This window comes from Arachis ipaensis, chromosome B2 (assembly GCF_059453495.1).
Source record: "Arachis ipaensis isolate K30076 ecotype BB chromosome B2, ASM5945349v1, whole genome shotgun sequence".
Taxonomy (NCBI): Eukaryota; Viridiplantae; Streptophyta; class Magnoliopsida; order Fabales; family Fabaceae; genus Arachis; species Arachis ipaensis.
The window spans coordinates 117,598,507-117,614,700 of NC_142437.1; the positions used below are offsets into that span (position 1 = coordinate 117,598,507).

The 16,194-nt window shown below is 29.2% G+C and overlaps 1 protein-coding gene across 1 annotated transcript; it reads right to left on the bottom strand.

The window, feature by feature from the left end:
• Positions 1-12,629: 12,629 nt before the first annotated feature.
• Positions 12,630-15,859, bottom strand: LOC107626011 (geraniol 8-hydroxylase). Its single transcript, XM_016328773.3, has 2 exons — positions 14,893-15,859; positions 12,630-13,366 (listed from the first exon to the last, which is right to left on the bottom strand). The coding sequence occupies exons 1-2, from the start codon at positions 15,778-15,780 to the stop codon at positions 12,755-12,757; spliced, it is 1,500 nt and encodes a 499-aa protein (XP_016184259.1). The 5' UTR covers positions 15,781-15,859; the 3' UTR covers positions 12,630-12,754.
• Between the last annotated feature and the right edge of the window lie 335 nt (positions 15,860-16,194).

A 16,194-nucleotide genomic window follows, 5' to 3' on the forward strand; every position in this document is an offset into this window, starting at 1 on the left:
CCGTGGGACAACACCTTTGAGAGTATGGGCCTGCCCATTGGAAGGGCCCACCACTGACATGTATATAAGGGGGAGACTGGCTCTCCCCCCAAGGTACGTGACATTCACACACCATTTCCTCTCCGCCTGCACATATTCTGACAAGGGCGTCGGAGTGTCTTTGCAGGTGGCACCCCCTCTCCATCCGAAGTGTTCGGGATCTCGCTCGCTCGAGACCAGAAAACCACGACCAGACGAGCCTCTCCACCATCCGAAACGTCGACCTCAGGATCTTAACCCGAACCGTCCGGTACCCGGCCTACCGAACACATATTATGTCACGTGATGAAATGTTGCTTTCAACATTCAAGAAGATTGACCTGTGCGCCCAAAAAAATATCGTCTTTATGTTATATTTGTACATTTACAATTTTTTGTCTTTATGATGTATTTTTTTTTTTAGTTTTTAAAATTTTAAAAATATATTTAAGTTTTTGAATTTTTTTTAAATTTAAATACATCGATTTCTGTATTTAATTTGTTCCATTTTAAATTTTTTTTTTTTTACATATACATTCATATCAATTAGGTCAATACAATAAAAATTATATTTAATTTTTTCGTTAGTTTTATCAGACTAAAATAAACATAAAAAATTAATATATCCGAATTTTAAAAAAATAAAAAATTTAAATATATTTTTAAATTTTTAAGAATTTAAATATCTACGAATTAAAAAGTCAATAATTTATGAGTAAAGTATCGTTTTTGTCCCCAACGTTTGGGGTAAATCCTATTTGTGTCCCTAACGTTTAAATCGTCCTATTTGTATCCCTAACATTTGTAAAAGTGATTCAATGTTATCCTGCCGTCAATTACACATCATGAGCGCTTTAGTTTGAGTTTTAAAAATCTCTTCTTGAAATTAGAATACAAATGTCTGGGATAGAATCGATGATCTACTCCAAAAAAATAGCTCATCAAATGTTGAAACTAATTCCTACAATATTTACATAATTCATTTTTTTAGGGACATAATTGAATCTAAACACAAATAGTTGGTATAATATTAAAATCGAACACATCCAAGTGAAGCCTAATTGAAATGAATACATCCAAGTGAGAATAATTGAAAAATATAATCTGATTTGTTAGTATAATTGATAGTAGGATAACATTGAATCACTTTTATAAACGTTAAGGATACAAATAGGACGATTTAAACCTTAAGGACACAAATAAGACTTACCCCAAACATTAGGGACAAAAACGATACTTTACTCATAATTTATTTATCATTTTCTCTTTCTAAGTTATGAATTATGGAAGGAGAGAGTCACACGTGACACGTGAAGACTCTACTGAATTTTTCCTCCTATTTTGATTCATATTTAGTAGTGAAGTTATTTGGTTATGTTTTTAGGGCAATTTACTTAAATAAATAGAATAGAAGAATGGTTTACCTAAATGTGCAAAACTGGTTGTCGTTACGTGTATGTGCAAAAACTCATTTTTATGTAATCCGTGGCAACCCACCACGGTTTCAAAACGTGCATAAACCGTGACAGGTCCCAACGGTTTATGGACAAAAATTATAGAGTGTAAACCGTGGTAAGTCACCACGGTTTACGAAGGAAAGATGGCATGCATAAACCGTGGAGAGTCACCACGGTTTATGAGGAAAGTTGATTGCACATAAAATCCGGTAACCCACCGCGGTTTATGTGTGTGTAGCTATATAAGTAATCCGCTGAAGGCTGGGACGGATCATTTGGGAGAGCACAAAAAAAAGGAAGTTGTTGTTGTGTTGAGAGGATTTGGGAAAACTTTGGAGGTGTGAAGGAGGAGTGGGTGGTGGAGCCAATGGAGGGTGAGGATCGCTTGTACCGACTAAATGGCGTCGCTCACGTGGCAGGATATATCGATGAAGAGGTTAGTTACTATTATTGTTATTATTATTGTTATTAAAATTCATACTAATATAGCAATTGATATTATTAGGAATATTGCATTCTCTACTTGCTCAGGCCCACTAAAGTCCTCGATATAAGGTACGAGGCCACCACCGGTGCCCACAACGTGGGGAGGCTCAATGACTGCTGCATTCTCCAAAGGTACAGAACCAACAACCTCCGTTCGGTCTAAATCAGCCGCAAACGAAGGTGATTGAACCGGCGGAAGATACGGTCTGACCGCAGGCATGGAACTAGATGCACCACCCGCGGCAGCTGGGCAAGGAACTGGAGCGGATGCCCCAGAACTATCGACACCAACCTCCAACTTCGCGAACAACTCATGGATTCTGATCTCCGGAAAACTCCTTACACAGTAGAACAGAACCCTAATATCTTCATCAGCCTTAACCGCAAAGGTTTTATACTGAACACCGGTCGAGACAACCGCCATGGGAATCTTGTAGAATAGTTTCTTCACCCACTTGCTACCCAACACGCCAAGCTTCTCCAAGATGCTGTTCTTCAAATCTGACAAACTCATCGACGAACTGATAAAAATACTTAGTGGTTCTCTGTCGGTAAACTTCACACCTTTGCTTTTGCTTTTTTTTTTATTTTCTCAGAGCAATGCACTAGGGCAAGAAAACTCTCTTCCTCACTAGCCATTGTGAGAATGATCTCTTATGGAGCTTGAATCACCCACATATATATAGACTTCCCGTCATAGTAAACCGTGGGAACCTACAAGGTTTTCTGCCCATTATTTACCCTACATAAACCGTGGTAACCCACAAGGGTTTATGTGCAATCAACTTTCCTCATAAACCGTGGTGACTCTCCACGGTTTATGCATGCCATCTTTTCTTCGTAAACCGTGGTGACTTACCGCGGTTTACACTCTATAATTTTTGCCTATAAACCGCTGGGACCTGCCACGGTTTATGCACGTTTTGAAACCGTGGTGGGTTGCCATGGATTACATAGAAATGAGTTTTTGCACATGCACGTAACGACAACCAGTTTTACACATTTAGGTAAATCATTCTTCTATTCTATTTATTTAAGTAAATTGCCCATGTTTTTATTTTCTTAACTATTGAGATTTATTGGCTTCATAAATAATATATTTATATACACTCATATGAAAGTACTTGCTAAAAATAATTATTAATTTTTTAAAAATTATTATAAAATAAAATTAATTCATTTGAAATTTACTGAGAGCTTACTCTTTAATTTAAACTAGAGATACATCAATAATTAGAATGGAAGTGAGAGCACTATAATATTTTTAAAACATTATAATCACGGTCACTGTAGTATAGATATATTAAAATAATCCATATATATTGGTTAATTAAGAAAAAATTTTGATCACATGTTTGGAACCAATCTTGTCTGACATGCTCTTGTTATTATTTGTAGCCAAAGATAGGATTCTCACGATTAATATTAAGTAAGGAGTCAATTTGGTTTTTGTCTATTTTTTAGAATGATAATGCAATTTTTTAAGATTAAATAATTTATTTTTATTTCTGTCTTTTATTTTTGTGATACAATGCGATTTTTATTGTAAGTTTTTTCTATTAATTCTGAATAAAAATTGCTGATATGTCAGGTTTAGAAATAAAAAGAGGTTTACTTATATCTAAATTTAAATTGGTTAGGAATCTATTTGTCCTTATTCTTTAGAAAATATCTTTTTTAAATTATTTTTTTATTCATTATATTAATATTTTTTTAAATAAATTATTGAATATATAGTATAATAAGTACAAACTAATTAATAAATTATTCAAATTTAAAAATATCATTTATTATAAAACTAAATAAATAATTTTTAAATATAATTTTTAAATATATAAATAATAAATATTAAAATATGATTAATATATTAATAATAATAACCCTATAATATACTATTAATATTATGATCTAAATAATTTTTACAATAAAACAAAAACTAATAAACACATTGTTTGATATATAGTAAATTTTTTTGAGTAACAACTAATTTAATTTTTTCTATTTTTAAACTAAATTAATAATTTTATTTGATATCTTTACACTAAAATACACTATGAGTAGACTGTTAATACTAAATAAAATAAAACATATATATATTATAAACCAAACAAACTCAAAGCACCAATAATATTATTAATCTATTAATAATATATATTCTCATAAAGTACATATCGATGAAGAAGATTTATCAATGTAAAAATAATATAGATTTACTAAAATTTAATTAAATTTACATATATTTTAATTACTCAAAATATTATTAATAGATTAATAATATTATTGATGCTTTGAATTTGTTAAGTTTATAAATGGTTCCATAATATATATATATATATATATATATATATATATATTTCTTTATTTCATTTATTATTAGTAGCCTATTCATAGTATATTTTAGTGCAAAGATATCAAATAGAATTATTAATTTAGTATAAAAAAATTTAAAAAATTAAATTTGTTATTACTCAAAAAAAATTTACTATATATCAAATAATGTGTTTATTAGTTTTTATTTTATTGTGAAAATTATCTAAATTATAATACTAATAGTATATCATAGGACTACTATTATTAATGTATTAACCGAATTTTAATATTTATTATTTATATATTTAAAAATTATATTTGAGAATTATTTATTTAGTTTCATAATAAATGATATTTTTAAATTTGAATCATTTATTAATTAGTTTGTACTTATCATACCATATATATATATTCAATAATTTATTAAAAAAGAATATTAATATAATGAAAAAAAATTAAAAAGACATTGTTTAAAGAATAGGAACAAATAAACTCCTAACCAATTTGAATTTAGAAACAATTAGGCCGAATTTATTTGGTTAGGGATTTAGTTATACTTATCATACCATATATTTTATATTTTTTTTCTAAAGTGACAATATAACTTTAGAAGAGTCGAATCCCAAACAAATAATAAGAGTTCAATATTAATAATAATGGTGCTGGTAACTTTGATTTGAACGCTATGCTATTTTAATAAGTCAAATATAATCTTAAAAGAATCTATCTATTATGTATTTTAAGACCATATATGATAAAATTATTATTAGTAGAATATTTTAAATATTCTTTAATAAATATATTCAAAATTTAAATTTTTTATATTTTTAATAATTTTTTAATTTATAATTTTAATATATATTCTAAAAATACAAAATCGCTAAATCCATATTAAAATAGCATCAATAATTTTGAAATATTATTAGAAATAATTTTATATTATTAAAAATATTAATGATAATTAATTAATGATTACAAATTATAAGCTAATCTCCTAACATTCATTAATTGCAAACACATAAAACCTAAATGATAGGTATAGGAATATAGAACCAATAATGACTTATTAAAAAAAAACGTTTATCAATTGTACAACACTTTCATTAAACAACATAAACAACACCAACAAATAATTATTAATTTTAGATGTGTTTAAAAATTAAAATTTGAATAATCAACCGTAAACACATTTTGAATAATAAATATTAGCAAAATATATGTCCTATAATCATGTTCTCTCATTTTTCTGTCAACAACTACAAACCCTTCCCCCTACATAAGCACCGCTCTCCACCCTTGTTCCCCATAACTCCCTTTCGGACTCTCGCGAAACACCGCACGTGTTTCAACTCTCTCATGCATTCGCAACCGCTACACGCATCCATGTTTCGTCGCGCCTCTCCAACCGTCGCACGCAGTCTAGTCTCGTCGTGCCTCCATCCTATCCATTGCTGCAGATAGCCAGCCTTGTCGCGCTTCTATCACGTCGCAGGGATCACCCTCAACGGTTGCTGCTGTATTGTTGGGCTTCATGTCGCTGCTGCGGGGAGAAGTCGGGCCGATGACACAATCGCGACACCCCTCGCATCGTCATCTTCCATCGTGTCCCTCTGCCACCGTCGTCTTCTTCTTCTTCTTTTTCTCCTTTTGCAATGTGAAGCGCCCTCCACCCTCCATCAATCACGTCGCACAGCTTCACGGATGTTTTTTTTTATTGTGCATGGATGTTTAGATTTTATTCTACATAGATGTTTCTTTTAAATTCGATGGATGTTGCATTTTATTGTACATAAATATTTCTTTTTATCGAGGAACTAAGGTCTGGCTTTAATTTGCTGGCGACGTTGACAGCGTGACAGGGGAGAGGGGAGTGGAGTTGTCCCTATCCATTTCTGAATCTGAAACACGTCAGCATTTTCCGTTTAGAGTTGACGAAAAAACACCCATAAAAATCGTTTTGTGAGATGGAAGTAGAGGATAAGGACCGAAGTAGATCATTTTTATTTTGAAGGGTCGCGTTGTCATTCTGAAAAATGGACAGGAACCGGATTGGTAGTTCAGTCTTAACTTTTTTGAGCTTTTGATTTGTGAAAAGTAGTAGTATTAATATTTGGTGTAATTTTCAAAACCAAATTTCAGCTTTCTAAGAAGTTATTTAGGAGTTTATATATAGAGAAGTTTAAAAAATGGCTTCTCTCATAATACTACTGTTTTTTATCACATTTTTATAAAAAAAAAGTACTTTTAGAACTAAAAATCCAAATATAAAATAACTTATTTATAAATTACTTTTAATATAATTATTTATTATTTAAACTATATTTTTAAAAAGAGTTTAATTAAACTCTTTACCCAAATTCAGCCTAAGTAAATATTAATTGATTCAATCTTTAATTAAGATGAAACCAACGCTAATGTTGCAAATTCATTAATTGTGAAGTGTGAACACTTATCCATTAGGCCAATAACTTCACCATATTTTTTTTGGATTTGCATCTTTTAAATTTTAAATTTTATTTAAAAAGATAATATGTAATTTTTTATTATTTATTTTATAGGTAGAATCAAGAAAAAATATGAGAGAGAAACTATTTAAAAGTGAGAAATCACATTTTATCCTTTAAAGTGAAAATTTAAAATTTAGAAAATTTAAATTTTTTTTTTTTGGTTTCTCACGGTATCCCAATTATCTGACAGGTCAAAGACTAATTTATCACAAATCTAAACTCTATTTAAGAATTTATCGCTCGCCAATGAATTGCTCCACCATATATTTCAGGTACATACTAATAATAACAACAATGATAAGAATAATTATTTTGGAAATGTAGGGAGAAAAAAATTAAATAATCAAAATTTATTTTATTTAATATTTATTAATTTTTATAAAAAATTAAGATAAATTTTTATTATTTTTGGTTAATTTTTTTGTTATAAAATATTTTTGTTATTATTTTTATTATAAGTTAAACACTAAAAGTCAATGATAAAACAATTTTTATTTTTGTTAATGTCAAAAAGACAAAAAAAAAAATAGAATTTGTTTTATCTAATATTTATTAATTATTGTGTAATATTTAATAAATATTAAATAAGACAAATTTTACTAAAATTTTTTTGTTATTAAATATTTCTGTTTCATTTTCGTATAAACAATGAATGGCCAAACATAATTCTATATTTGATGGGAAAAAAAAGTAACTACATAAAATTTATAATTTATAGTCATAAAATTATTAGTTTCTAAATATATATTTTGTTGGGTACAAATAACAATACAAATACCACTAATCAATATGCAATGTGTGTGTAATTCCTCTAATTAATGACAATAAAAATACTTTTTTTTGGTGACTTTTCATAAAATTAATGTAATTAAACATTCTATGATATGGATAAATTATTAAATTCTAAAAATTGAAAATAGAAAAATTAGTAAAGACATATCGATGAAATCATAAAATTCTTAAATCGATGGATGAAAAAATTGGTACTTAAATATCGCAGAGTGAAGAAGTGAAAGTTTCGACGCCCAGTTTTTCATTGGGCTTACTTGAAGAGAGGAATATGGACAGTGATCATCGTTATATGTTGAAATTGGGGGTTACAGAAAGGAGTAGTGAGGTCCTTATCCTCGTTGGAGGCCTGCAATCGTGAGAGGTGTGGCAGCGGTGGTTGTCAGCCTGAAGGGTGTGTGAGTCATCAAGGATAAAAACAGAGTCGCTCATATAATTAGTGACAGTAATTGTGATTGTGCTTTGAGTGTATTAATTAATTTGCTATGAGACTTTTGGTTTTATAAGTGTGAAAAGTGAGTTAAACTCTAAAATGGTCTTTGAGATTGCGTCATGCATTAAAATCATCCCTGAGATTCTAATTGCACCAATTACATTCCTGAGATTGAAAAAAATGCACCATATTAGTCCCTGACCTATTTTTCATTAACGACGTGATGATATGACATGATGACATGGACTATAAGTGACACGTGTCACTTCATGATTTGGTCACATGTAATGGTATGATGATGTGGTGACCAGTGACACGTGGCATACTGACGTGGATGGTTGTGCCACGTGTCACAATGTTATTTGGCCACGTGTTTGTTTGTGCCATGTGTCACATCAATATTCGTCCACGTGTCATCCATTTATGTCATCGTTGTATATGCACCAAATTAGCCCCTCATTTTGCATTAAGTGACTCATTTTAGTCCCTGAAATTAAATGTCGTGCACCAAACTAGTTCCTTCACCAATTTTTTCTCATTTTTTTTTAAATTTAAAATTTTAATATCTTGGATACACTAATTTCAATTCTATTTTTTTATATATCGTTTAAATACAAGTGTTTTTATAAAAAAAAATAGATTTTAGTTTTAATTATATAATTTTTTTTAATAATTTAACATTGGTAAATTTTGTAATATATAAGTATGTTATTATAAAAAAATAATTATATAATTGATTAGACACATTTTTTCATAAAAAAATATATGTTTTTAACAAGAAATTAATAATTAAAATAAATATTTTTTTCTTATGAAATACACGTTTTCGTTATGTGTAAATGAGCTAGATTGAATGCACTTCAAGCACCATCACTACCATCTTTGACCTCTGCAGTCTAGACAAAAGAGGTCAGAGATGGTAATGAGAGAAGTTTGAAATACCTTCACGTCAACTCCAAGATGGCGGTTATTAGGGGTATCCGCAAGAAAAAAATATTTTATAAAAGTATTGAAAAAGGTCGGAGATGGTAGTGAAGGTACTTGAAAAATCTTCACGTCAACTCCAAGTTGGCGGTTAGGGAATTCGCAAGAGAAAAAATATTTTATAAAAATACTTTTATTTGAAGAACATGTGAAAAAATATAATTGAAATTAGTGCATTCAAAAATATTGAGAATTTTGAATTTATAGAAAAAATGAGAAAAAACTGATGAAGGGACTAGTTTAGTGCACGACATTCAATTTCAGAGACTAAAATGAGTCACTTAATGCAAAGTGAGGGACTAATTTGGTGCATATATAATGATGACATAATGGATGACACGTGGATGAATACTGTTGCGACACGTGACACAAACGAACACGTGGCCAAATAACATTGTGACACGTGGCACAACCATCCACGTTAGCATGCCACATGTCACTGGTCACCACATCATCATACCATTACGCGTGACCAAATCATGAAGTAACACGTCTCACTTATAGTCCACGTCATCATGTCGTTAATAAAAAATGGATCAGAGACTAATATAGTGCACTTTTTTTGTAATCTGTTCTTTCCACATGAGGGTTTTGCGAAGACGATTGTGCAAGAATCAATTTATTTAATTTTAAAAAGATGATTTGTCATTTTAATATGAAAAAAATGTGTAAATTATATTAGTGAATGTCTTAATATATGATAACACCGAAATATGAAAAAAATGTGTAAATTATATTAGTGAATGACTTAATGTACGGTAACACCGAAAAAATCATCTTACCTTAATCTCCATCCATTTTTAATTATACGCCTGTATTTATAGTTTTCTTTAACAAGTGTCATTTATCTATTAGTTAGTCAACTCCTTAATTAGACCTTAATCATTATTGTTGACCACCTCTCTTCTACTCACCAGAAAATATATATATATATATATATATATATATATATATATATATATATATATATATATATGTCATTTATCTATTTGTTAGTCAACTCCTTAATTAAACCTTAATCATTATTGTTGACCACCTCTCTTCTAATCACCAGAATATATATATATATATGTTATTATCTACCGATTTTATGTGGGGAGTAGAAGAAATTAAAATACTTTTAAAAAATATTTATAATTATTATTATTTATTTTTATATAAAATATTATTAAAAAGTTATTTTTAGTAGTTATTTATTTTATTTTTAGTTATAATAAAAATAATCACTAATATATTTATTTGTAATTAGATATAAAGGTGTTATTCTTTATCGTTAAAAGATTTTAGCGACAATTTTATATATAATTAATGATAAATATTTTTTTAGTGACTACAAAAAATATATAATTGTCATTATGATATATATAGTAATAACGACAAATATATAATTATTATTATAAAAAATATAAGTTAAATAACGTATATAGTGATTATATTATTATTATTATTAAAAATTTGTTACTAAATGTAATTTTTGTTGAAAATTAAACGTTAAATGATATTAAAATAGGTTCTATAAAATTTTCAACTGAATGTTGATAATAATCAATTGGGTAATGTTAGGTAGAAAAAAAAAACAATTAAAATTTATTTTATTTAGAATTAATTAATTGTCGCAACAATTAATGAATGCTAAATAATGCAAATTATAGCTGTTTTTGGTTACCAAATATTTCCGTAATCAATTTATAAAGATTATAGCTTTAATTAATTTGTTTGCTATTTATGAAAGTAGAGTAGTTGGCTCAATAAGTTAACTAGATAACAATCCAATGAATTTTAATTGTACCAAAAATATCTCTGTGAATAGTGAATGAAGTGACAAAAATTAAAAATATCTTTCCCTATATATATTTATGCAAATTAAAGGACTATGGGGGAAGTAGAAGCCACTATTGGAAATCACAAACATGGATTACCTTACACTACTACTACTCATCTTATCCTTTATTGTCTCAACCTTTTTCTTCTCCTTCATCCAAACCTCTAAACATTCAAAGCTTCCACCAGGTCCTAAACCATATCCCATCATTGGAAACATCTTAGATCTTCTTAATAGCTCTAATTCTCTTAAATCATTCATCAACCTCTCTAAAACTTATGGACCTATAATTACCCTAAAATTAGGCACCCTTACCTCCATAGTGATTTCTTCTCCACAAATAGCCAAAGAAGCACTCCAAAAAAATGATGTCATCTTATCTAATAGAACAATCCCTTATACCATGTTTTCAACAATTGAGGAACATTGCAACAAGAACTCAATTATATTCTTACCTTCATCAACCAAATGGAGACTCCTTAGAAGAGCTTGTGCAACAAGAATATTCTCACCCCAACAACTTGACTCCACACAAATCCTAAGGAAGAGAAAGTTTCAAGACTTGGTAAATTTTTTGCACCAATGTTGTAAAAAAGGTGAAGCTTTAGATATTGGTGAGGCTATTTTTAAAACAATACTAAATATAATATCAAACACTTTTATTTCTAAGGATTTTGTTCATTATTATGATAATGATGAGAAGTTTAAAGTGTTCAAGGATATAGTGTTTGGTTTGACTGAAGAATCTTCAAGGCCTTGTTTGGGAGATTTTTTCCCTTTATTAGGGTTTCTTGGTTCACATGGTGCACGTGCAAGAACAAAAGATCGCTATGCAACGTTGTATGCAGTTTTTGATGGTGCCATGGAAGAAAGAATTCGTTTGAGGGATTCAAAAATTGATTCTAGAGAGTGCAATGATGCATTGGATTCCCTTTTGGATCTTGTCAATGAAGAGAGTTCTCAATTGAATCGCCATGATGTTGTGTCTTTATTGATGGTGAGTATTTTAATTAAATTTTCATACCAATATATATATGTTTATATTTCAATTCATCCTCTTTTATTTGTCACAAATTAAAGAATAAACCTTTTATTTAGGTTAATATATAGGAATTCAATTAAAATTATGTAAAAAAGTTAAACGAGTATCAATTTTCACAATAACCTTACTTTATAAAGTGGTATTTATTTAATCTGTGACATATGAAGGTTATGAAGGAATGTTAACAAAAATGATATTTTTGGTATAAAAATTGGACACCAAACTTTTTATGAAAAGAAAAAATATATAGAAACTAATTTTTAGTTAGTTAATACGAATAATTTAAGGTTTAACATTTATAATTTAGGATATAAAATTAATAATTTATGATTTAAAATTTAAAATAAATAAAATAATTAAAAAAATTAATTGACTAATATTGATTAAGAAAGTTAGTTCTCCTAACATTGTTCTTATCAAAATAGGTATATAGGTATTTGCTATTGACAATTTTTTGGAAGGATTTCTCTTATAATTTTCACCAAACATTTTCTTTTTCTGAAATTTCGTAAATGATGAATCCACTACTATATATATAACAATAAGTGCAAACTTATTAACATATATCTCATGATTAAAACTAATCTTGAATATGGTTAAGTCTGTTATAGTTAGTTATGAGCTAGTGAATTAGTTAGTCTCACTCTCTTCTATAAAAGGAATGAGAGTAATGAAAAGAGAACACACTTTCAATACAATTCATTCATATCACATTACTCCTTCATCATTTCTCTCAATTCTCGTTTTCTTGCTTCCTAAGTTACTGCAAAACTCTGCTGCATTCTTGTCAGAAACTTGAAATCTCAACACTTTGAGATACAGTTTATTATTACGAAAATCAATTAAGTTTTGTGAAGGATACATCATCATCATATATTATAAATATTAATACATATATAACATATATTATGCATGGATTGGTATAACTTGAAGAGGTTGAGCCTTATGTAGAGTAATCCCATATGTCTCAGTCATGTCAATGTCCTCTTTCTTTTTCCCATTAGCAAGCTTCCAATCATAGTTATATAGAAGAGAGGCTAAAACAATGTGGATGGTTCTAGAAGCCAATGGTAATCCAGGACAAATTCTTCTTCCAGCACCAAATGGAATTAACTCAAAATCTTGGCCCTTAAAATCAACATCATTTTCCAAGAATCTTTCAGGTGAAAATTCATTTGGGTTTCTCCAAATACTTGAATCTCTTCCCATAGCCCAAACATTAACAAGAATTTGTGCATCTTTAGGTACCATGAAACCACATATTTCAACATTGTCTTCTGATTTATGTGGCACCAAAAGTGGGATTGGTGGGTGCAACCTAAAAGTTTCCTTCACCACTGCTCTTAGGTATGGAAGTTTTGTGATATGTGATTCTTCAAATTGTTGTTGTTCATCTTTGCCAATCACTTGTTGAAGCTCTTTTCTAACTTTTTCTAGTTTTTCTGGGTTGCATAACAATTCTGACATTGCCCATTCTATTGTACTTGATGTTGTGTCTGTTCCAGCCACAAATAGATCCTAATATATAATACCAATAAATAAAATTAATAAGATAAAAATTTCTACTAATTAAGTTTTAACACACATTAAGAAATTTATGTGAATTAAAAGGCTAGATTACAATGTTATTGGTCCTTGCATTATTTTGTTGTTTACTTCTTTTTTTTCCCTTGACTAAATTATGCATGTTTCATTGTTTTTACATGGTCCATGCACGATCCTTGCTTAGATATTTAATTATATAAAATCTTTCTAAAAGTAAAAAAACAGAGAGGAACATCTAGGTTAGTTAAAACTTTTCAATCGCTAAAACAGAGGAATAAATTTTCTATAAAAAAATAATCTTAAAAAAATAAAAAAAAAAATCCAACAAGAGTGACAATGTTATCTATATAAAGTCAGATTTTCGTACTACACAATTTCGTTCTGTCCAATTTAATTATATATAGATCCTGCTCTGTTATTATCTTGCTCTCTTATTATCTGTGAGCAGTAAAAAATTTTGCACTTTAATTCACTCTATTTTTTTATAGAATAATGTTGGTTTTTTTAATTTAATGTCAAATAATTTTTTAAAATTAAATTTTTAATTATAAATCTAAACCTTAAAATTAGCTAAGGTTGGTTTTGTATGTTTTTTTCCTCTCTAAGGCTATAATTTTTGGAAAAGTCTAGGGGCCAGCAACTTTGTTAAATTCTGGCCAGCATGTAACCAGCAAAAAAAAGTGAGCCATTGAATGAAATCTTACACTCATCTCACACCATTAAAACCATCATTGATGGCTATTTGATGGCTACAAATCACAAAGTTGCTGGCCCCCTAGCATTCCTCATCATTTTTTTTTGAGTAAATTATACCTTTTTATTTGAAGTTTGACAAAAATTTTAAAAATATTTCTAAATTTTATTTTGTTTCAAAAGTTTTCGATTTGCATCAAATATATTCTTGACGGCTAATATTTTAAAAATTTAAGACTGATTCAACAACAATTTCATAAGAACAATTCCTTAATACAAGCAAATCAAGCATAATTTTCTTGCATTATTATTAGATTGGTCTTAAATTTTTTTGAAAGTTTAACCGTCGAGGTATATTTGATGTAAATCAAAAACTTTTGAGATACAATTAAAACAAAATAAAATTTAACGATATTTTTAAATTTTTTGTCAAATTTTAGGAACAAAAATATAATTTACTTTTTTTTTTTTTATGATACTAACTCTCACTAACCCACAAATCAGGAAACATGAGGCAGGACTTCAAAGAAAAAAAAAAAAAAAAGTAAAAAACACAAAAACTAAACAGTAACACATGTAACATCAAACTAAATTAACACTAAACCAAACAGGCAAACACCCAGATCCTGACCTCACCCCCTATCCTGAACAAAACCTGCCCCACTTGCAAACACGAGTTAATGAGTTATACTGTTATCACACCAACATCCGACATAAATTGTATATATATGAATTATTGACTATTTTTTATTATTTTTCTAATCTTACCAACAAAAGAAAAGGAAATTAAGATTTAAGATACTTACCAAAAATAAATGCAATAAATGAGGGCGGGTAACTTGTGAGTTGTCTTCCATCATGACTTCCAACAAAGAATCTAACACATCGTTAGATAATTTCCTTTCCCTTCCTAACCTTTCTTCAACAAGACCATCAAAAAAATCAATCAACTTTCCAAAATACTTGTTCATCCTTGCACGTGCACCTTGTGGATCAAGCTTGCGAAGCATTGGGAAAAAATCCACAACATTAGGCCTTCCAGCTTCTTTCATAATACCAAAAAATATGTCCTTGAACTCTTGTGGCTTATTAGAACTATTGTAATGACCCAAATCCATAGAAAAAAAAGTGTTTGATATAGAATTAAGCACGGTTATAAAAGTAGCTTCACCGATATCTAAAGTTTCGCCTTTTTCACTTTTTTCATTCACAAAATCCAACAATTCTTGCACCTTCTTTTGACGAAGAATTTGTGTAGAATCAAGAAGTTGGGGTGAGAACACTTTGTTAGCACAAGCCCTCCTAAGAATCCTCCATTGATTTGTAGGTGGCATCCACACCATTGAAAATATGTGATGATCAAGTGCTCTAATAGTATCTGGGATTGATCTATTAGAGAGGATTAGGTCATGTTTATGGAGAATTTCTTTAGCTAATTTTGGCGAGGATATAACTATAGTTTTTATGCTACCAAGATTTAGGCTCATTATGGGTCCATAATTTTGAGAAAGCTTAGCAAGTGATTGGTGAGGTTGGTTACCAAGTTCTAAGATGTTTCCTATGATTGGAAAAGGGTTAGGCCCTGGTGGATCCTTAGAGGATTTGGATTTTTTGGTGCCTAAGATGAAGATTATTAGAACATGAATGCTTGCACAAGCTAAGAAAGCAAGTAGAAGAAGTAGTAGGTAGTTCATGGTGGTTTGGGTATATGGTTATTGGCTTCAATAATAATATAATTTCCCTGTATTATACATGTATATATGTAGATGTAGTAGAAACAAAACATAATTTGGGTCATCAGATTCAATTGATAACTTCTGTAGTTGTGTCTGACTTTTCTTAATTTTGCTTTTAAATATAGTGCTTCTTGTAATTATTGAGTTAGTTAGTTAGATTAAACAGAAACTTTTTAAAAGTCAATTTAAATTTAGTTGAAATTTGAATTAAGTAGTTATAATTTTTCCGTTAATGAAGGTGCTTTGCATTTAGTCTATACCTCACAAAGTGGAGGTTCATGTGTCAAAGTGTTTCGAGCGATGATGGTGCAAGATGAGATTGACGACAAGTAAGGCGGCTACCCTAATTTCATTTTTTCTAAACTATACGTA

What these genes read in the sequence shown, in the direction of transcription:
- LOC107626011 (XM_016328773.3), bottom strand. Translation starts at nt 15,780, where the DNA reads ATGAACTACCTACTACTTCTTCTACTTGCTTTCTTAGCTTGTGCAAGC. An exon ending in ATTTATTGCATTTATTTTTG is followed by an intron (nt 13,367 to 14,892) that starts GTAAGTATCTTA and finishes ATTATATATTAG; the next exon opens with GATCTATTTGTGGCTGGAAC.